This window comes from Vidua chalybeata, chromosome 5 (genome assembly GCF_026979565.1).
Source record: "Vidua chalybeata isolate OUT-0048 chromosome 5, bVidCha1 merged haplotype, whole genome shotgun sequence".
In the NCBI taxonomy this organism is placed as follows: domain Eukaryota; kingdom Metazoa; phylum Chordata; class Aves; order Passeriformes; family Viduidae; genus Vidua; species Vidua chalybeata.
Window position 1 is genome coordinate 16,511,997 of NC_071534.1, and position 24,443 is coordinate 16,536,439.

General features: G+C 35.8%; 1 protein-coding gene across 1 annotated transcript in view; it reads right to left on the minus strand.

Annotated features, from left to right (window-relative positions):
- NUP205 (nucleoporin 205) overlaps nucleotides 1–24,443 on the minus strand; it is a 45,757-nt gene that overhangs the window by 14,429 nt on the left and 6,885 nt on the right. The window contains exons 6-28 of the mRNA XM_053944065.1: nucleotides 23,382–23,610; nucleotides 23,062–23,226; nucleotides 22,151–22,326; nucleotides 20,128–20,244; nucleotides 18,802–18,939; nucleotides 17,591–17,741; nucleotides 16,631–16,836; nucleotides 15,034–15,216; nucleotides 14,339–14,389; nucleotides 13,536–13,745; nucleotides 12,696–12,795; nucleotides 11,091–11,228; nucleotides 10,651–10,840; nucleotides 9,857–9,977; nucleotides 9,272–9,353; nucleotides 8,677–8,841; nucleotides 6,469–6,593; nucleotides 5,447–5,561; nucleotides 4,306–4,455; nucleotides 3,270–3,344; nucleotides 2,399–2,556; nucleotides 1,310–1,390; nucleotides 294–485 (exon numbers count right to left, since the gene is read on the minus strand). Coding sequence (XP_053800040.1) covers nucleotides 294–485; nucleotides 1,310–1,390; nucleotides 2,399–2,556; nucleotides 3,270–3,344; nucleotides 4,306–4,455; nucleotides 5,447–5,561; nucleotides 6,469–6,593; nucleotides 8,677–8,841; nucleotides 9,272–9,353; nucleotides 9,857–9,977; nucleotides 10,651–10,840; nucleotides 11,091–11,228; nucleotides 12,696–12,795; nucleotides 13,536–13,745; nucleotides 14,339–14,389; nucleotides 15,034–15,216; nucleotides 16,631–16,836; nucleotides 17,591–17,741; nucleotides 18,802–18,939; nucleotides 20,128–20,244; nucleotides 22,151–22,326; nucleotides 23,062–23,226; nucleotides 23,382–23,610 — 3,318 coding nt within the window. The remainder of the gene's footprint in view (nucleotides 1–293; nucleotides 486–1,309; nucleotides 1,391–2,398; nucleotides 2,557–3,269; nucleotides 3,345–4,305; nucleotides 4,456–5,446; nucleotides 5,562–6,468; nucleotides 6,594–8,676; nucleotides 8,842–9,271; nucleotides 9,354–9,856; nucleotides 9,978–10,650; nucleotides 10,841–11,090; nucleotides 11,229–12,695; nucleotides 12,796–13,535; nucleotides 13,746–14,338; nucleotides 14,390–15,033; nucleotides 15,217–16,630; nucleotides 16,837–17,590; nucleotides 17,742–18,801; nucleotides 18,940–20,127; nucleotides 20,245–22,150; nucleotides 22,327–23,061; nucleotides 23,227–23,381; nucleotides 23,611–24,443) is intronic.

A 24,443-nucleotide genomic window follows, 5' to 3' on the forward strand; every position in this document is an offset into this window, starting at 1 on the left:
CAGGCTGTTTCTTTTTCACACACCTTTTCCAGACTACGATCATGCTGGATGATACTGAAATGCCTGCCTGAAATCTGTCAATATATATGGTTCAATAGTAGCTATGCAAGATTGCAGAGTATTCCTTCTGTCCAAAGTGCATTCTACTTCAGCATAGCAGCAATCAGAAAACTAGAAAGAGTACTAAAGGCAGACTAATTTTTTTTGGATCACAATCAAAATTGCAGCACTTTCACATAAAAAGATGCAGTAACAAAGTTCAAGGAGAGGGCTGATTTCCAGCAGAGCACTACCTTGTCATGCACATCCTGCAACAGATCCCGGATAATCAGCTGCCTGTCCTCAGCCTGTATGAGATCCTGGGGGCAGGCAGTGAGTATGATTTCCACCAGCTGTCTCCATGACTCCAGAGCATGCCTCTTGGCATGGAGGCATTGCAGCAGCTTGTTGCGCTCCACGACGTACTGCAGGATAGTGTTGATCTCCTGAAAACCCATCACAAAGAAACTCAGTTACAAAGTGCTAAAAGAAATTCATGGCAAAGATAGACTTCAAGATGACAATTTTTTCTGTTAGTAATAGTCTTCAGAATAAAATGTCAAGTCTTCAGCTTACTAGAAACAAGCTGCTATTATTACTTTAACAAGGTAGCCCATTCCATTTCTGAGCCGCTTTTCACAGGGCAGACATCATGAATGTCTCAATCTCATAGGAAAAAAATTGACCAGGAAAATTCTTTTCTAGCACTTTAAAATTTAAACAAAAACAACTATGAAAAAACTATTTGTGCCTTTTTTTCCCATTTAGTCTGAGTAATTTCTCCTTTATCCTTTGCATCCATTTAACCAATTTTGACTTAATTTAAAAGACGGCAGGAAAGTCAGAAAACTCATCTCCAAGTTCACTGAAACTATATCTGTGTAGAAAAAAGGAGAAATAAATCAGCATCGCCTGTGAGAGAAAGGCAAAATGATCTTGGCCATAAGATGAACACACTTGTACTTGAACAGCCAATCTTGACATCAGTATGTAACTGCTTTCTGTACGGGATGGCAGCTGCAATTGTTATCACTAATGGGGAGGCAACAGGTTAAAGAAAAAAAGGAAACAGACTACAGGCCAGTTGTTTAGAAAACAGTATGGTAAGAAGTACCTTAGTTTATCAGTTTTGGCATTTTTGTCTTCAGGAATTACTAAATCTAAGTTAGAACTCAAATCCATAAATTTCTATAGTAATGCTTACTGCTTGACAGGGTAAGAAATCCACCAAGAGCAACAACAAACAGTAGTTAACTTTTTCTGTACTTACCTCCATAAGTAAAGGTCTCTGGCCTATTGCTGCCATTCCTTGAAGGGCATTGACTTCTGCAACCAGAACTCTGTGAACATACTGAAATTAAAAGTGAAACTTAAATGATGATATGGTTTAACCTAACATGTAGATAAACACCATACAGCAATTCACTCCCTGCCCCAGTGTGGTAGGGGAGAGAACTGGGGGAAAAACAAAATAAAATTTGTGGGTTGAGTTAAAGACAGTTTAATAGGACACAAAAGGAAAGCAGAGGGAATAGTATAACATTTAGAATACTACAAACAAGGGATGCACAAATGCAATTGCTCACTACCTGCCAACTGCTGCCCAGCCAGTTCCTGAGCAGCAGCCCACAGCCAGCTCTCCCCTCAGTTTATACATCGAGCATGATATCACATGGCATGGACTTTTGTCAAATTTTGGGTCAGATGTCCTGACTGTGTCTCCTCCCAGCTTCCTGTGCCCACAGCCTACTCACTGGTGGGTGGTTTGAGAAGCTGAGAAGTCCTTCACTAAGTAAATATTGCTTAGGAACAACTAAAGCATCAAAGTGTTAGGAACATTACTGTCATCCTAAATCCAAAACACAATACTATACCAGCTACTAAGAAGAAAATTAACAGTATTTGAGCCAAAACTAGGAAAAGTGACAAAGGAGATGTATTTGTACCTCCTAAAAGAATCTAGGAGATGGCTAGATAGTGACCTAGGAGATAGTGATCTAGGAGATAGTGACAGATGCAACAGATGGACTGGGATTCTAACAAGTTTTACTCATTTTTTAGGGTCACAAATTCTTCAGGACAATTTATAATACATGTGTCAAGTACTCATCACAATGTGATACAATCCTAAGTAAAGCCTCCAAGAACTACCACAGTACACAACAATGTTGCACATGTAATTGTGTACACATAAGTATTGCTAGGTAGTTGTGTACTGGCAACCAAGGAAATGTCACCTGAAACATACACCTTTTATGTAAAAGCTAGTTTCAAAGCATTGTTAACACACTGATTTTTTTTTTTAATTACTAAGTTATAAAATAGCACATGCAACTTGAAAACAAAGACCAATGCTAACCTTGACGTTGCAGACCACTTGTCCACGTGCATTCTTGTGCTCACAATTAGTAATGACTTGCTCAATTTGAGCCCGATCAAAAAAATCCAGTTGTAAAGGCTCTGGAATGTCCTGACTGAAGTTAATTGAATCCAGGATATTTAAGATCTTTCTGCGTACTGGAAAAGCAAGTCAATTCAAATTGTATTCGTAAGTATCAAGGGCAAACCAAAAAATTAACAAAAAGGGTCTAATTTACCTTTGTAAATCTAAATCTTCAGCTTAATGTGTAAAGTTTCAAAAGAACACATTAAATCTTCAGAAAGGTCAATCTATGTAACAGGTTTAAAAACATTTTTTAAGGTTTTAAATTCTTAAGATGTCTTATATTGTACAGTTCTCCTGTTATACATGCATGTCATCCAATATTTGCAAAAACAAGACTGATTTTTAATCCTAAATGAAACCAGTTTCAATTTCAAATAGTTTTCAATTATAACCTCTGCAGTCTTTTGTTCAGAAACCACAAAGAATCTAAATTTATTTATGTGGGACTTACATTCTTTGCTATGAAAATACAAATATGTTCAGCCTTAGCAACAGTGTCACTGTTTCTACTGTTAGCAATAAATTTTATAGACTTCCACTCTCCCATTTCATCTAAACACACTCTTCAAACTGCCTTTCCAGTTCAGTGTTTTTCACTCACTCCAACAATCTGTATCAAGGCTTTTTTTTTTCCCCCACACGAAATCAAATTGTTTCATGTACTGCTGCTGTTGAGAACACCTATTACTTTCTTTTCCCAAGTGTCCTTTCTGCAGGTGGCCCTCCTGCTTGTTAAGGAGCAGATACACTTTACTGATAAATAATCAACAGTCATAACAGTTACCTTTGGAAGCAGTGTCGAAGTGGAGAAATCCACTGACTGATCGACTTTCATCTTCCATTCCTCCTTCACCATCAGCTGAAGGTAATAAAACATACTAAATAAATTACAAAAAACAAATCTAAGTGAAAAATATGACCTACTTTATCAATAGTGAAAAGATAGAGCACAGTGATAAACCAATAACCCTTTCACATTAAACCCTTCTAATACAATATAGCCTTGAACTCTTAATCAAATGAAAAAATACTTATCTGACAAAAGGTATCCATTTATTATATACAGATCAGAAAATACTAGAAATGCTTAAATAGACATCCCACTCTCTGGTATGAATAATGCAGTTGGATGGACACCATAAAATGAGTAGCGTATCTGAACACAATTTCCCATACTCAGATCCTCAGATCACAAGGACGAAGAGAGTGTTCAGGCTGATAAAAGTAAGGGAAAACACCATGCTGCAGTAGCCTGTTAAAATACCTTCAATTTATTCTACTTTCTTCATGTAAAGAGCTTATTTTTCTTAATTTACTTCAACCCTGTTCTAAAACTCTGAAATCTTGCCTTTTTATTTAACAGTGAATTTTACCCCACATTGGGATGAAATATCATGTTTGTGATGTTATAATGTTAAAAGCAAAATTGATGTGTACCTACTGTCTTCTGTGAGAGAGGGTTGACAGCTTGTGACAGACATTAAAACTGAGAAACTTTGTCTTAAACTGTTTACCATGGAAGAAGACCCTCCACCTTCTCTATTTTGTAATGGTTCTGAATGGCAGCTCAAAACAAATTAGTCTACAATTTTTTTTTTTTTATATTCCCCCTCCTACCTCATAAACAGTTTTTAATTTTTCTATCAGCAATGAACAAAACGATGCCCCGATTTCTTTCACTTTGTAATCTACAACCACCATCATCTTTCTTCCCATACCACAAATGATTTGCCATAAGCTTATGAAGAAAAGAATTCAAATGAAGTCTCTCATTCTCCATTTATTCCAGCCTATTTAGCCTCACCATAAGTTCCTCTTACCCAGGTATGGTTTCACAGGCATGTCATCGAGCAGCAGGTGCAGCAGTCTCTGTGTGTGGGAGCGCTGGCGGTTCAGAGACGTCACTCGCATTTCTATAGCTGCAGTCTTCATTAGCCAAGACATTTGGTTGAGTGTTGAAATCTCATGTTCTGGACGGGGATAAGGCAAAAATAATAAAACTGAGCATAAATAATATTACGTACTCCAAGGAAAGCATTCTTCACTTGAGAAAGCTTTCAGAAGATGTCATTAGTTATTATTTGCGTACCAATTGTTTACAAGACAAAAAGACAGAGACCTGACAAAAGCCAATAAATGAACATGTGGTTATTTTGAAAACAAATCATACACATACATGCAATAAGCATATACACATACACAACAAAACTGGATCCAACCAACTGTTAGAACAGTCATTGTGAAGAATGCAGTGCTTCATGAGCCAACAGAATCAGTTACAATTTCAGTGAAAATAACCAGGCATTTACCCAAGTGAACTGTAGCTTTAATCAAAATTGGTGAGACTGGAACACAGGTCTCCTAGACTCTTCCTATATTAATCTAATTTAGATTCCTAAGTTATATAAGAATAATCTAAAGCACTTTATATGTGTTGGATACATGTACTTGAATGCTAGGTTTACTGAAATTGAACAAAAGAGTGATGGTCAAGCATCTGATAAAGTACATTTATTCAGTTTAAGCACCTGAAAAATCTTGTTTTGAAATATAAAACATACCCACTAGTTTAAAAGTACTTTATTCAAAGAAAGGGCCAACACAGGTGGTTTCAACCATCAGCCTTATATTCCCGTGGTTCTTTATAATACTCTTACTTTCCATTTTTTTATTGCTGTAGCATAATCTAACAAAACTACAATGATAATTGCAATATAGATTAGGATGTGGTTCTGGAGACTTGGTGCATTCGAAAGCTAACATTCTTTTCCAAAAGTTCAGCACTAATAATCTAAACTTCTTAAGTAGGGAGAGTTCAATTTTTGCAGAATTAAATGATCAGCAGAGCCTGCAATAAATTCAGTTTCATAATGCTGCTTATGTTTCTTCTTTCACTCCTAGGGAGTCAAAAAATGCATTGAATTTTAAGCATGTACAATCTTATCACAGCATAAAAATTACCTTTGATAGAAAATGGCAAGTACTGCAGCTGAGTAAATAAGAAATCCTGACTGGTCCTCAGATACCTCATAGTTGGACCTGAAGTGTCAGAGCATGCGCACAATTGATAGATCACCTGACAATCAAAAACAGTAGACATCCATGAATGGAATTTATTTTAAAATAAACCAACCACCAAATCAAAAGAAGCATAATACTGTTCTACTGATCAAACAATATTACCAGTATTTACAGTAAATTTTCCATCAGCTTTCTTCAAAGTTGAACATACTATTTGTAACAGATGTTGAATTATGATCTTAAAGGACTACCAGCATGTGGATGACAACAATGGCTGCTTGTTCACAACATGGCAATAGATGAGCCTGTTTGTTCAGCTCACTTAAAAATAAGTCTTTTTCTGACTGTACGTCCACCAAGACAGGAAATATAATAAATTTTCCTTGTTTCTACAGAATTGCCTTTTGCTTTTAATAATGTTTAAAATCCTTTCTAGAGCCCATGGATTTTCAACACGATACAAGTGTGCAAGCATCAGCTACCTCACACATCTGTCTAACTCAGCTGTCTCCCCCACCTGACCCTCTCAGCCACACATTCTCTCATTCTCAGCCCTGTACATTCTCTCATGGCTACAGAATAAAGCAAAGAATTTCACTGGCTTAGCTGGAATTTTATGTTATTTGCTATCATACTACACTTCAAAAATTAAAAAAAAAAAAAAAAAAAAAAAAAGGCACACGTTGCAATGGACTTAGAGGTTGACCAAAAATATTTAGGTTAAGTTTTATATGTATATCCTAATTCCAAGTTTCTGACATGAGTGCAGATCCTTTGATTTCTGTGATGCTGCGAAAAAGGTAAAATAGAAAAAGTTCAATATATATAAAAACCTGACATATTCATTTTAAAAATGAAACTATTATCAGAGTCAACAACCATCTGTGTTCACCAACCAAGAAGTAGCCAATTTTATTTAGAGTGTACTTTTAGGATATGCCAAGAGAAAATATGCTGAATACCTGGTAACAGAGTTCTGCAAGATGGGGAGATTCCCGAACTGCGGTAGGCCCACTCCTTGTTTCAGTACCCTTCTCCAGTATGTTCAAAATAGCATGAAGGCAAGTCCGTGGGCAACCCAAGACACCTGAAAAGAGAAATATAACTTGACATTCTTGATCTTACTTTCCTCCATGGCCAATATGGATCAAGTACATAGAAATACAAAACCTAAATTGTTCAGATACTCTGTGCTACGCTATAATGCTCCACACAGCTGCAGCAAAAACTTCTGGCAAAGTTTTATCACCATTACTTAAAATCAAAGGAGGAATCATGTTTCAGCAAAATCCTAATGAAAATATTTATACTTAGTCTGTAGGCTTTTGAGATGCTAGTGAATCAGTTTGAATTCTTGCTTTTGTACTTTTAAACCAAGAGCCATTTGACAATTTCAAAGAACAGCTTTAAAAAATTCCTGTCTTATTTTACAAATACAGCCATTATATGTATGACTAATTCTCCTAAGGGCACTTAACACTGCAACCATGGGGAATAGGGAATAGATTTTAATAGTGAAGTCAAAATTCTGTCTTTTTGCATTCTTCCTTTAGCCAATTAATTCTTTAATCGACCTAGAAAGAGGTCCTGAAGCAGCAAAAGCGTCAATAATCAGAGTTCTTATAGGGGAAATAATCTCTGTTTGATCATGTATAATTTATGCTTTAGCATAAATTTAGCAGGAAATTATTATCTTGAGGTAAATGTCTTAACGATCATTATTTCTTCACGTTATTAACAAGACAATTGAAAGATGTGGGCAAGGTCTTTCATACCCTTGAGACAGATTTCCTCATCACTGACCTAACATATGATAGATACCCTGTAAAATTGTGTGGGTGCAGATCAGTTACCTGTATTATGTAACTTCAGATATTTCACAATATCTGAAGAAATAAAACTCAGGTCCTACCTACTCTTCATTTAGAACTAGGAAGAACTAAAAACTGCTGGACCATAGCATCCAATACAAACCTGAAGATAATGAGAAATATTCTTCTTAAAGAAACTAAAATCAAATTATTGAATGTTGTTCAAACTTATTTATATAAAACATCCTTTAAAACAGTTGAGAAATAACGTTGTATTTCAGACCGGAAGGGACACCATGACATCTCAACACCAAACTACTGCTAGCTATGATATCAAACCATTGTTCATGGCTTTAGACAGTTGGGTCTTGAAACCTTCCAAACATGAAGACTGCATGACCTCTATAGCCAACCTGCTTCACTATCTTCTGGTGAAAAAACTTCTCCTGTATCCAAATTGAGCCTCTCTTGTTTCATTTTATGCCTGTTGCCTCTCATCCTCCTCCCACACGCCTCTGAAGAGTCTGGTTTTATCCTGTCATTTACGTCTTTGCAGGTGTTCAAAGATTTCTATGAGGTTCTCTCAAAGCCTTTCTCGTTTCCAGACTTCCCTCAGCTTCCCCTCACAGGCTGAGTAATCCAGCTCCCTGATCATCCCTGCTGGACTTGCTCAGTCTGTTTTGTAAAATACCAATTAGAAACTGAGGAGGCAAACAAGACACATAGTAACACACTATTACTCTCACCAATTCAACCTGAAAGCAGCAGGAGTGATATTTCTGAAGTTTGCATTGTCATATATATATAATTAATGCATTTATATACTCCTAGCACTGGAATGAAATCCCACATGTTCTAAAAGGTTTTCTTCCACAACATTAAAAAACAAAACTGGTTTTCTTTCCTATAAATAATTTTAAATAGGAGCTTGAGGAAGGACAGAATAATAGCCAAGAAGTAGAACTAGTTAAAAGCAACAAAATCTTTTGTAGGCTCACATGTTGTCATATGTAGGTACTACTTGGATCATCAAATCAACTTCTTTGTACTAGGGACACAACTACGCTGTATTAAATAAAAAATACATTAATTTTTCCCTTCTAAATTATCATTTTCCCCCACAATTCTAATTTCAAGTCTTTTCCAAAATACAACTTAAACAAAGACTCAAATCCTAAAGTTGTTTAAATGCTGCATTTGAGTATTAACATATCTTTTCATGCAACTTTTGAGGACAAGGCCTGTTGTTTTATACTTTAATTGAAGAGGAACTGCTTTTCTCCATGAATTTCCCAATAAATATTCTCAGTGTTGTTAGCAGAACTGATAAACAGGCAGATCAACCTCTCCTCTTCATACCTGGATCTTGCAAATTTGTGGTGCTGACAGGTTTCTTTAGTTCAAATCCCAAGAGATACAGAGCTAGGCTAGGAGGACTGCACTCAAGAGAGGTGATAAGGAGATTCAGAATATGGATCCTTGTTTCATGATGGATTTGTGCTCGCTTCTTCTCCGGCTCCAGTTCTTGATTAGAAAAAGAAAAGAAAAAGGAGAAAAAGCAGATATGGTGACTAATGAAGTAAAAAATAAATCTAATAGAATAATCTTGGTGTCTTCAAGTTAAATACAAGAATGTTGAGGGATGAACTTATATTACTGCAAAGAGATACAAGAATAAAATTGCAAGTTACTCTTAATACAGCTGTAAATAATATATCCAAAGCAGTGTTAAATACTTGTCTTCTGAAAACAGACTCAGTTTGGAGTTGGCTCATCATGCTGTGGACATACTTTAACAAAAAACAGGTGCTTTTCATTCTGTTAAAGGTCCAATTCCATAGAAAACAGAGGAAGACTGTTTCCTGACTTAAGAACAGTTTTTACACTTTGTTCATTAATTTCATTCCATGCAAAAGACAACTGTTTAAGTGATTTTAAGAAGCCTTTTACATACCCTCATCTGGATTAATTAATTCTTCTGCATCTTCATTGTCTAAACATTCCACAAATCCAGCCATCAGCTTCTGGCTAACACTCTGTATTCAACAATGGAAGGATGAAAATGAAGAAAATTTTAAGAGTACTAAACCAAATACTTTTCATAATTCCCTCCATGTAAGTTGACAGAACTTTTAGACAAAAATTATATAACCTACTTAATAAGCAAGAGTTAAGAGTCACAGCCGTTCTAAGAACAGGTGAGCAATTAGCCAGTGAACAGGAAAAAAAATCTACTGTTGTTACATATGCTAAATTATTCTCACAGACTGAAGACTATAAAGTCACAAAAAGATCTCCCTATCTCAAAGAACACTGTCCTTTTTCTTCTTGAAAACATTCATGATTTTGCTTTTTTCAATTAATGAAGTAATTGTTTTTCCAATGCCACAGTAAAAGATGTTTTATATGCGGGTATATATAAAACAAAATATAGTTTTAATGTAGTTGACCTAGAAACCTATCCTTAAAAGAAACATTATGAAGCCCCAGTATTTCTCCATTGGTTTCTCTTTCCAGATTCAAAGAAACAGATACTTACCTCATCATGTGTGAAATCACCAACTAGTTTTATCTGGATGTTGGAATTATCAGAAATACAGCACAAAATCTTGGCACTTTCAAAAGCTAGTTCAGGATTGCTGTTTCCATGGTAAAGATATCTTCAAAGACACAAGATTATGGCAATGAAATTGTTGAAAATTTAACTTTTTCAAGATGGTAATGCACGGATAAGAAACTAAACAACATTTAGAACTAAAATATTTACAAATCAAATTACATGAGATAACATTAAAGCTTTAAATAAAATTTCACTCTATACAAAACACTGAATGCTCCTCCATTGGGAGAGATGAGTAGGCTAAGTAAGGATAATAATCTTTCCTGGAATTTTTATCATTCTTTTTATACAATATCTACATTAAACACTGCTGCAGAAGTTAAAACAACAGCTTGCAGGCATTTAATACAGTAAGTAATAGACAATACTGTAAAACATGGCCAATAACCAAATTCATTGAACTTTCCCACTCTGTGACAACTAAAGTCTGGGGCAAAATTAAATTATATGCAAGGGAATCATGGAACATAAGGTAGACAAAGAAATCATGAGAGGGGGGAAATTCAGAAAGAAAAACTGTAAATACAGATCCCAATATTGCACTAGACAACCACAGATCATACCACCTGTCAAGATATCTCCCCTCACCAAAAGAAATTAATGAGATTCTCTGTGTGAAGAGGAGCATTGGCTAGTGAAACCAATGAAAGGATCCAGGATCCAAACACTTCCATGCCTCCAAAACTCCTCCCTTCTCAGTACTTTGTACATACCTAGCAATATTCACCACGTGATCGGCCTTTTTAGTGCGAGGATTGATTCCTTGAAGGAGCTGTTCCAGTGGTGTGACAATAAGGGAAAGGTGGCTCTCCCGCAACAGATCCATAAAAATGTTCTCCTTCTGAAGGGTCAAGTTTAGAAGTGCAAGGCAATACTGTACAGCTTTCTCTAAATGCTTCTTCCCTGCAGTGCACAAAGAACATGAGAAATACAAAGGAGAAGCTAAATAGACTACATTCATAAATGTCATTCATCAAGCCTTGCACCAAGAAAAAAAAACGGTCAGTTGCTTACCAGTAGGAAAGCTTCCCCAAAATATGATTTTTATATGCAAGAGATACAACAGTAAGTTACAGATATGCAATGTTAGCTTTAAATCCTACTTACTATATATATTTTGACTTCACATGAAAAATGAATTCTAGGCACATACCAGGAAATGGAGCATAAGTATCAAGCTGCTTAACCCCTTCTTCTAGCAAACTAAGGCAAAGTTCCAGCATTGGGGACTCATTCAACAGATGATACATCAAATTGAATCCAGGTGGTTTATATGCTATTATTTCTTCTCCTAAAGACAGAATGAGTAAAAATATATATATATATAACCTCAAATAAAAACCCCTTCTATTACTCAAGTTAGCATAAGCTACAAAACATAACAGCCCCTCTGGCTCTAAGCAACATCCCTTATACAAAGCCTTCAGAGATTTTATTTATATAGAAGCCATTGAAGAATTTTAAAAGTTTGGGAATCGTTGTAAAGGCAATTACCATTACTTTCCAGTATCTAATAGCACAATTTCCAATTTAACCCCAAAAAAGATCTTACCAAAAAGAAACTAAAAAGTTTACACTCCCCCACAAACCTGCACAAAGACTCTGAATGAGGGAAAAAGTATTTCCAGAAGTCAAAGAGAATATCCATGATAAATTCCTATGATTGTTGTAATAATGTATGCAAAAACGAAACTACTAGCCTAAAATTCAAAGACCTTCATGATATGAAATAAAAGGAGAAGACTATTGCTTCTAATTTATCTAGGCTCTTCATAAACTGTGGTAGATAAAAGCAGGGAAACAGTAAGAATCACACACAGGTGAGAACAAGGGTACAAAGGTTTCTTTTGGCACCAGCTTTAAAAATGTCCTTCTTCCATTCATTCCATGTGTGCCACTCCACCACACACCAACAGAGAAGACATGCCACACTGAATCTGTTTGAAAAATGCATCTAACACAAAACTAGATTAACCCACTTCTCCAACGTATCATGGAGCCCACAAATAACCATACAAGTTGAAGGATTAGCTGAGGACAGGAACAAACTAACAAATTTTCTGAGCTAGTTATGCTGCCAAGTATTCTTCATCAAAGTATGAGGCACAGAGGCCTTCCAACTCTGAAGTCCTTCTCACAGCACTGCTGCAACAAAATCTACAGGCATCATGATGGAATTCATTATAAGAAACTTTGTTTCAAGAAAAAAAAATTAGAGCCCAAATAAGCCCTAGATTTCCTATAATGAGGCAAGCGTAATCTACTTTAGCCTTTTAAAGAACAGCTGCTCAGAATTAAATTACTCCAGGTCACAATTACAGCACTACTGTCTGCTTTCAATAATTCATATATCAATAATATTAATAGTAAAGGTTATCTCAAATACAATGACCCCTTCAAATTAACCCTACAAATAGTGGTGATTTATATATAGACCAAACAAGTCCAGAGGAACAGGCCAAAACCAAGGTGCCGTTCAAGTGTCAAATGTTCCTCTTCAAACAAATCAGAAATTAAAGAGACAGAAGTTATCCTCCTAGCAGAGACAGAGAAGTAGAAAATAGTATACATGAAGACCTGCTGAGTCAACAATGTAGATCTCAATACTACATGAAATTTTTTTAACATCTTCCTATTTTAAAGTCTTGGTCTAGCTTTCCACCAGCTTATTTGCAGTATTAAACAAGATCCCAAGATGGAGACAGCAGAGCAAAACAGCTACAATCCTCTTCGTCAGTGAACAAATGAACAAGTTAACCTTGTAACTCCACATATTGGTCCACAAAGTCTTCAAGTTGAGGTTCATAGTCCCGCAATAATTTGTAAAACACTTCCAGAACGACCTCAGCTACTTCCCACTGCAGATGATGAGAAAACAAATCATACACAGATTAAGGCTGACACTGAAGCAACAAGACCAAGATGACAAAGAACACAACACACAGTGCAGTGATGTACTGGATCAGAATCATGGCTAGCATTTCAAAATTAGATAGTCGTGCCAACAACACTAAACTTCACGATGTCAAATCATTTGAAAGCCCAAGCTTTCCTTCTGAAGTGAAAAGGGATCACTGAAACAGATTTATTACCTGCTTTAGGCTATTATACAATATACATATTAGGATATTTTAAGTATAAGCAGTAAGTAGTTTTTGTTAGGTACACAGCTAAGAATAGATCAAGAATAGCCAGCTTCCAGGATACAGTTTAGCACGTGCCTTCATCCAGAAGTATTTCATCCAGAACCAAAGCCAAATTCCTTGGTTCAGCAAGTCAGAAATATTTTTTATGTAACATTGAGAAAAGGACAAATCTGACTTGTAGATTTGGGCATGTCATGTTCAGAAAGCATTAGCCATGTAGTAGACTTGCAAGATCCTGCACAGAAAATTGAAATTTAGGAATATAAACTTCTGTTTTAAAAGACACATCATACAGGCTCCTTTGAAGTATATCCTGACCCATGAGTTGACCTGTTTACAGAATCGAAACACTACCAAGTGCTCTAGGTTACTTTTGCAAAGCTTTCTCAAACAGATATAAGCCACATCAATAACTATATCCTAAGAAAAAAATAATTTCAAACAAAACTTACTTTTTCAGCAGCTCTCCGGTAAGCTCTTGTGCGGAATCGGAGAAACACAGAATCCCTGAGGAACTGGAGATAGGGATCAAAGCCTGGAGGGCGGAGACCTGCTCCCAAGTTAGCTGGGAATGAACTCTCCACTAGTGTGCTGATGAGTCGACAGAAGGCACGAGTTAAAGGATATTCCTCACATCGGGACTCAATCTCATTCAATTCAACCTTCCCAGGAGGACAGCAAAAAGAGGAGGAGACAAATCATAAATTTTGGGGGAGGAAGAAACATGTGAGAAATAATGTAATAGCATCAACTGTGGATTACTTCACAGTGAATCAATTTAGCAGCATTTCTGTCTACAGTACAAGGCAAACAGAGCAAAAGCAGCAAAGCATCAGTACTGTTATTTCAGTTCAGCAACACATATTCATTCCTTTTTGAGCTACTAGAAGATATGCCTCAACATTTACCTACTTTGTTTTTATGTACCACTGTTGTTAAGACACAAAGTGAGCTACACTAAGATGTAACAAAAGTGAGTCCAATTTCGGAAAAACTTAGTAAGAAGTGCTCATGAGGAATTTGAGGGTTTAGATGCTGTTCTGTTGCTAGTATGAAGCTGAACTACATGCAAAAATGGATAAAATTTTCCAGAAATTACAAGCAGGCCTGAAAGTAAATTACAAAGCAGTGAAACAACAGCATCTATTAGAAAAGTTTCCAATGGACACATGAAGGACAGGCAGCCTCTGCAAGTGCTTCCCAAATGCATATGCAGATGATCAGAGAGGCTGCCAAAGAACAGAGATTCTCTTACCTCAATACCAATTGCTTGTCTCTGGCCTGGACTTCTCACAGTTTGTAGTATCTTCAAAACAGAAAGAGAAATGAAAACAGACCAACACGTTTCCCACAATCAAAGTGCATCTCCATAATTTTTATCAGGAGTGAAAAAAAAAAATAGTCATCACATTTTAATTCTAAGAAGAGGTTTTCTAAATCCATGTAAAGGATAAAAAGACAAGATTTTTCTGCCTGGGAGGCTGGATTATGTTTGACATTTGTATGTTTCCAGCTTTACGTTCTCAAAGATCTGCATCACGTTTTCACATTAATGATTTTTATCTTATATTGGGTAGGGGAAAAGACATTTCCTTCACTATCTCTTACAACAGTATATTTTAAGAAGTATCATAAATTAGGAAACAAAGATGGTGAGATGTCATTATTGTCATGGTCTCTTATTAGCAACCAAAAATAAGGCAGCAATTACAGTTCAAACAGGACTATTAGGAAACCTGTATTGATGCAAAATAAACACAGCCAATGACATCTCTGAGGCGATACTGTAATTTTCAAAATCATTTCAAAGCATTAAGTACATGAAAAAATTATACTCAACAATGGCAAAAAGAAAATTTAGGAGGAAATGCAGGACTATTTCAAAGATACTACTGTCAATTTCAACAAACTAGGATTCTACAGTTCTAAGCACTTAAAATCCTGAGATACCTGTGTGTATTCCAGGGATTGCCAGAGTGAAGCAGCTATTTCAGGAGATCTTCCAAAAGCAGTAAGGGTTTCTAATAGCTCTGCTTTCAAAATAGGAGGAATGCTGCACTGTAGAAGTCCCAGGATGACCACTACTGGTGTCCACTGAGGGTGCTCACAAAGAGCCAAGCGAGCATTCTCACTCTACAGAGTCAACAGAAAACAGAACTGCAGATTATTACTTTGAAGGTTTTTCATGTCTTACAATCTCTAATTCACGGTTCAGTACCAAAGACTCTGTTTTGTACTTGAAAGTACACAAAATATCAAAAGAATAGTAGACAATTCCAAAGCCAACCATTTTAGTTAAACAAAAAGCTGAGGATAAATACTTACAAGTACTAAAATTGTGCCTATCCACACAGAAAAATTGTTTGGATAATACAGGCTTCTTATAACAATCTGCTTTGTTTTAGTAGACACGCATTCAAGGAATTAGTCTTTAAGTACTTACGCTCTAGGAGCTTCTTCAAGCATGGGTAGAGGGACTTTTATGAGTATTTCTATTACAAACATTCTATTTACTCCTATCTCTAAATATTTCTACAAACTCACACTTCATTTGGATGTTTTCTAAGAACTTGTATCAAATTGTTTTAGTCTAACAACAGGATCATCACTCACGTAAGCTCACTAGAGACTCTGAGATGAACCACTAGACAGGAACGAGCCTCTAGCCTCATCAAATGGTAATTCCCTTCATCCTTAGAACAAGTTTATCTTCATCCCAGATTATGATTTGATGATACCAAGAAATACTAGTTTTAAGAGTTCACTTTTCTCCATGTATATCCAATGCTGGCATTAAAGCTCAAACAGGATCACCCCATTATCATTACCACCAAAGATGATTTTTAAAAAACACATTTAGTTTCACTGATCTGTCTTGTGTTTGTGTCAGCAAAACCAAGGCCATCTCACTATATCACAGAACTTTTAGGCTGCAAAATCTGGTGGGTACTTAAGAACAGAATTCTACACTATTCAGAATTACACAGACAAAGTCACAATACAAAATTATGCACTGCAATTTTATTCTCCTGGAATTCTCTTCCAGACAATTAATTCAAATCATTTTAAACCCTTGGTTTGGGGACATTTTAAATGATAACCCTGGAGACAAGTTTCACAGCTGATAACATTCCTTGCTAAATTTCTACCACTTCCTTTAGAATTCAGCTATTACTTCTGCTTTTTCAAACTCATAAATAAAGGCAAAGAACTTTACTACTCCATAGTGATTTATTGTGAATATACCTCACTTCTGAAAGACCTCTCCATTACCAGCATGAGTGTCACAGAAGCAAGAAAATCAGCAATACCAGCAACCCAGGAAAAGGCATCATCTCTTTCTGCTTCACCTACACCTTCAGTGTTTGGTCATTACAGTTACTCCTGATGCTTCCCGTACTTTTGGAGTTCATTAATAAAATGACAATTGCTAGATAAATTTTCCTTACATACTTTTTTTGGTCAAGGAGAACTTCAGAGCTGAATGATGATGATTTGCAAGATAAAAAAAGTATTAACAAAGAAAACCAAATAAAAGGTTACTTACCCAATTGACTATAACAGTGGTCAGCTGTAAAAATGCAATTAATCCATCCTGTTCTTTCTGTGTGATGCCTCGGAGAGGCAGGTGACGGTACTGGACGCTGTCTGCACTCGGCAAGTCTTTCCTTAAGTGCTCATGATAAAGCATCAAAGAGTGGAAGAAATGCTCCCAGGAGACAGGACTGCCACCTGCTCCTTGGATGTTTTCCGCTAGAAAAATGACAAACAGGTGACAAGATTTTCTTTCTACTCTTCCACAGGGTGAAAAGCAGGGTAGCTAGAACTACAAGGAAACCTTTCTTATCTAAAGGAAAAAGTAAAGTTCAAAGGAAAGTTACTGTATCCAGAATTAATCATTAATGTTTGGGGACTTTTGCTTGTTTATAGTTTTTTTGAGACAGAAAGGTGCTAATACAAGGAATTAGTATAAATAAATTTTTTGTTTTATGAATTGGAATCTTTGCAGCATTATTTGTATCTTCAAAGTAGGGTATTTTTTGTAATTTGACCAATGCAAAATGAACGCAAAACACAGGACTGACCAGCATCTCTTACTTTGAGAAAGTGCTATTGTATTACATGTATCAAAAAATTCTAACTGAACAAAGCTCAGGAAAGTTACACTGCATATTTTATAAATAGAGCTAACTTTAAGACATTACTTATTTTTTGTTTTATAATAAGCAACACTGACATTCTGCATTTCCTATGGTGTTAAGACATGGTGTTTTTTATAAAAAAAGCATTATTTCACTAGGTGACTTGCTCGCTACGGTGCTCAGACATCCAACTACCTCATCTGTCACGTTTTTTTTCAGATTACAGTTTCAATTAGACTTCCAATTTCACCTTTGTACTAATGATGAAATGTTAAAAGTATGAGGCCACAATTCATCTCAAATGAATCTTCGCACTTTTTGAAGGAAAAGGAGTTGAGAAAGAGCTGAAGTGTCACTTCTCTTACCATGACTACTGCCATTGACTTTTAGCAAACTAAAGCAGTAATGAGCACACTGAGGCCCACTAGCCAGTCCCCGCAGCATTTTCAAGTATGGGATGTAAATTGTGGAAGGAAGTAGATCTCCCATTTGCCTAACAAACTTTGACAAGACAACCTAGAACAAATAAAGATCAGTGTTTAAAAAAAAAAAAGGGAAAATCTGAGTATTATAGAAAAACATTAAGAAGTAAAAGTCAGAAAACAGACTCTAACATAATGAGAGCAGGGTAGACAAGCTCCTTTGTAGACCGGCCTATTCAGTCAGACATGTTTGAAAGAGGAACTAAACGAAATAACTCATGTGACTGCAGAATATACTAACTCTGCAATTCTGTATTTCTAGTGATAAAATTTACTTCAGCTCCCAAATGTTCCACAGGAGTATTATTAGCACATCTCACAGTGCAAGTTTAGTAAAGAATTCAGTCTGCTTGTCATATACCTGAACAGAGACTCACAAACACAGTGGTTCCTTTCAGGGTCACTTTAGGCTTGCTTGCACCTGGCCCTAATTTAAGTTACCAGTATTCTGGGTGGATCTTGGGATGTGTCTGATTTGTCTTGTGCAAGGTTTTGCCTAGCACTGCACAGTCCTTCAAAAAGGATTGAGGGCTGACAGTGCCCCAGATAGCCAAAGAGTTTTTGGAATGTCTGCTTTATCTGCTTAGATTGTTTTGTCATTCTAATTTTAAGTTCGGTCTCTTCTGGACTATAATTTTAGGACTTTAAATAATTAAAATATTCTTAGGACTTTTTACCCCTAAAATTCTATCAACTGCAGTTAATGAAGTTTTGGTTTTTATATTGTTAAGGAATCTAACTTCTCAGTTACATGAAAAAGGCATGTAGAAGTCATCAGACAAAAAACATAAGAGAACTATCAGAATCCATTTAGCAACTGTAACAAAACAAACCTAAATAACATTTTCACAGAGGTTTGTTAGTACTCTTGCTAAGTTTATTGACAACCATAAATGGCTGGCAGTAGCTCATTTTAGGGCAAGCAACAACAACCATGCCATGCAGAGCAGGACACATGCAAATCAGTCATTGAAAAAAGGTATGGTCTTCTTAGAGGTTATCTGTAATAAGGATAACAAAAAATTTGTCGCTTGAAGGTTTTTTGTTACTTTAGTTTTAAGTTTCTAGTAATTACTCAAGAAAATCTAGATAACCTGGCGCTGAGGGGGTCGCTGGTGAGCTACTCCAAGGTAGGAGCCCATGATGGTGGATGTCTGCAGGGGCTCCGATGGACACCAGTACTCATGGGCAAGTTCCAGATTAAAGGGGTCTTTCCTATACAACTCAGCGATCTGTCAGAAAAAGGAAGATGCTAGAAAAGTATAAACTCCAGGAAGAAAAAAACAATTACTTCAAACATAAGCACTGCTTCTAGATTAGCTAAACACATCTGAGAGGCAAAGTATCGCAGGGCTGGTGCTTCAGTTCTTAAAACTTTCTGAAAATCACAGCTTCTAAATAACAGTATTGGGACTAGTGACAGTCAGCAAAATTCAAAATGCACATATCAGTGAAAATTTAGTAATTTTCTCTTTAACTGTTATGGATTAAATCATTGCTAAAAAAACAGTGTCAATTCTCCTTAAACAACCATATGCCTACCTTTATATATTAATTTTACAAGTTAGCTGGTATCATAATTAGAAATCTTATCTCCTATCTGAACATACAAATTTCTCAGAGCAAATTTTTATTTCTTCATTTAAGTTTACTATAGCTATCTGAGCTGCTTAAGAAAGCATTTCACTACAAATTTTTCTGCTAATGCCCTATAACCTAAAGGACTAGTTTTGGAAAAGACTAGTAATACAAGTTTTTAAATGACCAGAAAATATAAAACACCTCAGTTCAGTATGCAAATCTGTTTTTCAACACGGATTTTTCTGAAAGTGCAGTTAAGTAACCCTAACAGCTAATATTTAAACAAATATAAGTATTTTTATTTCCATTTTATTTTATTTTGATTTTCTTTATTTTATTAAAAATGTGACAGAAAATCATTCTTTTAAATGTACACTTATGGTCGAAACTCTACTGAAATAAGGGAATTTGTAATTCCATCAGCCTTGATGGAGTCACCTTACTGAGCCTACTCTACAGCAAATACAAAATAGTCTTCCAAAACTCTCACTACAAATATATCAATGCATGAGAATTATTTAAACATTTCAATTATTTATCAGAGTAACTGTCAACAGTGGAGTAAAACCTCTGAAACCTTCAAAGCATAAGAAACAATGCAGTATTTGCTTACTAAAAAATAATAAAAACCATGGCATTAACATCAGAAACCAAGGCAACAAATTAATTCCTTTATATGAAAAATTATAGAAAAGTGTCTATACGTAAGGAAAAATAAAATACATCCCAAAAGGGAAAGATCCAGCACCATATGGTATCATTCAGACATGAGTTTCAGATGACAAATGAAAGTCACAATCATTATTTGTCACAGTAATTTACAAGAAAATAAGGCTTACTAGAAGCATTAAATGCTCCAGATCTTTCCGAAGGGAAATAGGTGGATCGTTACCCATCTGAATACTCATGTGGATCATGCGAGCATCTTCGTCAGCACGGTTTCTCAGCTGTTTCACCTGCAGGATTTATGAAGTGGAAAAATAAACAGTGGTCTATATTTAGCTAAGAATGAAACAGAACAGAAATAATGGAATTGTCTACATGGCCTATTAAAGCTAAGAAAGCAAATGTACTTGCACGAACGTGACAAGAAAATTCAATTTTTGATTTTTTCAATCCTCTCTCCCCCCCAAGAGCTTTCACTGAAAGTTGTAGTCAATCCCTACTGCCAAAGCCCCCAGCACATAGTAAAAGCCCTGAACTTATATCATGGGAGCTTTGTGTAACTGACTGCACCAGATAGTTTGGTGGATCCAAAAGGTGGATCCTTTTCCTCTTTTTAATTTAAAAGCTAGACAGCTTACTTTCAAAGAATCCTAGACCATTACTCACAAGGAGTGAAAAGAAACATATAATGTAAATGCAAACATGAATGCAAAATATTGATTCCTGTATATAGATCTGTGGATTGAACCTTTCTTCACCATTAAAGACTATTTCTACTTGCAGCTACTTTATAACTTGAAAAGGTCTGAACTGATGCAACTTTGGAGTTACTCCATCTCAGCCAGAAGCTTTATCACATGTCAATAAATACCACAGGAAAAACAAGAGAGAAGAACAAGAAGAACAGCAGCATTTTTTTTTTTTTATGTAGCAATTTAATCAGCTTCCTAAACTTCTTTGTGTTGAAAATGCTAATTACTAAACAAAAAACAGCTGACATTGAATTTTAAATTCAAAAAGCTTTTGACATGAGACCCCAACAGAGGCTTACAGAAAGCAAACAGACATGACATTAAAAGTCTTGTTAAATATTAAGGAGACATTGAAGAAGAAGAAACAGAAGTAAGCAACCAATTCAACATACAAAAAATAAAACATGTTGACAGTCAATACAGACTAGTTAATGGTCTAATATATTTCAGTATGTAAAACAGAATGAGCAGCAAAATAATGTGTGTCTCATCGGGAAAAAAGTTTAAAAATAATAACAAGAAAAAATTATTAAGAACTAGAAATAACTGTGGAAAGGGTCAAAGCAAACTAGTTAATTGGTATACTAACTGAACAAGAAAAAAACTGTTGATAAGTTAAATAATGAATTATTTGAGGTACTAAAGCAAATTATCAAGTTCTGAACTAATATAATGCAGGCAACCAGAAGATTTACTCAAATCATGACTGGCAAGCAGCATAAATGCTAAAACTATGCAGAAGAATTAATTAAAATGCTGACTTAGAGATTTAAGTAAAACTGAACAGAGGTTACACAGATACCCAAAGCAAAACAAAGATCCTGCAAAACAGACATTTCTTTTTACCTAAAATTTGAGATTCAGTAGAAACAGATGAGGACATAACTGCTGATAGGTAGTGGTTGGCTTAAGACAAAAAGTTGCTTTGTAGGGCTATACCTCAATTGCCTACTAACAATCTCCTGTGAAACAGCTAGTACTGGCTTATATCAAACTAGAGTGTAAGTTGATGGTCTGATTTTGTCATATATTGTATTGCAAAATCCTGTTTGTAATGAACATCCTTCTCTGTCTTCAGGCATTAGCTACAACCAACTGAAAATCTGAGCCAAAGCAGGAGAAAAACGAAAAAAAAACAAACCCAAACTTAAATGGAATGTCAGCATTCATTTAAATTTTAATCATGTAAAACAAACACTACTACCACCATAAAAGCTAGTTTTGCAAATCTCAGCACACTGAAGTGGTTTAAAAACCACATTCTACTCCAGTGTGGAAAACAAACCCCAAACATTATGGCTTCTATAAAGCGAACAAGTTTTCTGGAGCGCAGGGCTCAAGCTGAGCATGACGCCTGAATCTCTGTGCTACCTCATCCAAATAATAGAAACATAGAAGAGATGCCCACATTTCTCAGTAAGTGGTATTCACACAAACAACTTACTTTCATTGGCATGAGTGCAAGGAAGTCTGTGACAAGGTTATGGATTTTGCGAATGTAAAATTCCTCCTGGTAGAAATTCTCAGACGCCACAACAGATTCAGTCAGGAACAGGAAAACATAATCAGCAATTGCTAGTTCTGCCATTGCCTCGTCTGCCTCAGTGAATTCTGCTAGAGCTGGGCAACAAAATTCACAAGAGGAGAAGAAGTAAATAACAATCTACTACCAAACAAATATATTTCAGGATACACAGCTGACATGCAAATTCCCACGCTTCCATCAACTCGTTTTTTTCTACTGTACAAGAGAACTAGACTGAAAAAAGATAAATTAATGGCAAATTAAGACCTCAACTTCCTATTTTAATAAATGCTACAGTGATATCCATTTACCCCAAAAAATCTAAGGCAATCAACCAAGAATCACAAACCAACTTTAATTTAACATTAATTATAATGTTTGCATTTTCTTTAGTAGATATTTTGGAGTAGACTCAATTTTGACATAGTAGAAAGCTAGATGGTTTGTGAGGTCCAGAAAGGAAAAAAAATTATAAATAGATTCATCATCTCAAGATACTGAGGTTGAACATCTACAGATGTAAAAAAATCACAAGAATCTATTCTGGTTTTAAGTAGATTCAAATGATACTGAAGCTGAAAATTAAATCCTTGAATTTTCCACTACGTTAAAATCTCTTTCACTTCAATGAGGCACTACTACTGTCTAGTAAATAATTACTTCTACATCTGTGTACATTTCAGAGCAATTCAATTCACTACAACCAAACTCACATAGAAAAAGTTTTAAGGAAGTAAATAACACTTCAGAAAGGTAATAGATCCTTTGACTTACACCACTTGCAGGCTCTCAATACTAATGTGCAGCAACTGAACTTTAGGGTAATTTACCTGTCACATCAGAAAATTGGGATATTCCTCGCAATGTCAGTGCCCAGGCTAATCTAACAGTAGCTTGCAGGCCTGGTAATTTCCAGGGCTGAGACTCCTGAAGCCGAGTGTGGATTGTTGCTATGTACTGTCTTTCTGCTAGCAGAGGGAGCCGGTGCATCAAGTCTTCAACAACAAAAACACAAAACCAATACTCAGTAAACAAATGTGAGAAAACACATGCAAAATCCTGCCAATTTGTTACTGATCAATAACAAAACTGCTTAAACAACATTTATCCATCTGTGCAATGTAAGCTCTGGGAATGGTGCCAGCATTACCTTCACGATCCTCTGCCCCTTGTTCCAGAAAACTGACATCAAAGCAATAAAGGAGAGCCATGAGAAGAGACAAGTTCACGCCATCCAAAGAACCATCGGCTTCCACTGTTACCTTCTCCAGGTAACTTATGAGGATTAGAGTGTCATCCTTACTCAGGGGTGACTGACAGGTCCAGACAAAGAGACTTTCAGCCAAGGACTGTCGGCATTCTTTAATGAGATCAGAAACCTTTACAAGACAAACAACAAAAAAAAACAACCCAGTGAATATACCTATTCTGGGAACAGGTTCAATTTGTCCTTCTCAGTCAATCATGGTGACTGGCTTAAACTAAAAATCACTCTAAAGACAGCAGCTACAGAAAATGTTTGGTTTATTTGCTAAACTAAAAAAAGGACACTTCTGCTTGTTAATTGCATTTATATTCCTATATATTTCATGAGAGATGTGAGTAGATACCTGGGATTATGACTACACACAAACCAGTATCCCTGCTGAGGTCAAGAGATATCATTCTACACAGAATTTACATAGCTATAAATGTAGCACACAGAAGGCACATTCCCTGTCTCTAATTACACAACTGCACTGGCAGTTACCCTAGATAGAGTCAGCCTTCCCTTTGCCCCAAAAAAATTAATCTTAGAGCGAAATTAAGGTACATTAAGGTAATTTAAGATAAACGAGAAAGATACTCTTTCCACAGTTTCTAGATTCATAGCAAAAGTGTAAGGTTAATTCTTTATCCAGTTGAAAGCAAATTGATTTATTATCACACAGAATGATTTTTAGGCAGATCACCCATTAGAAAGGAGATAAAAAATTAAAACAATAATGTTTAAAATCTTCCTGCTAGCAAAATTATGCTGCAGATAGTCACAGTGTCAATTAAGTCCAAGAACTATAAAGATGACAATGTATTTTTAAGCAATTTTCACTTGACTATTAGAAATGCTTTCATTCATATTAACACAAATGGGTTATTACGAGAATTATTCACCTGACCCAACTTGGTTTCAATCAGTTTTAATAATTTGTGAGTTAGTTCACTTTTCTTATGT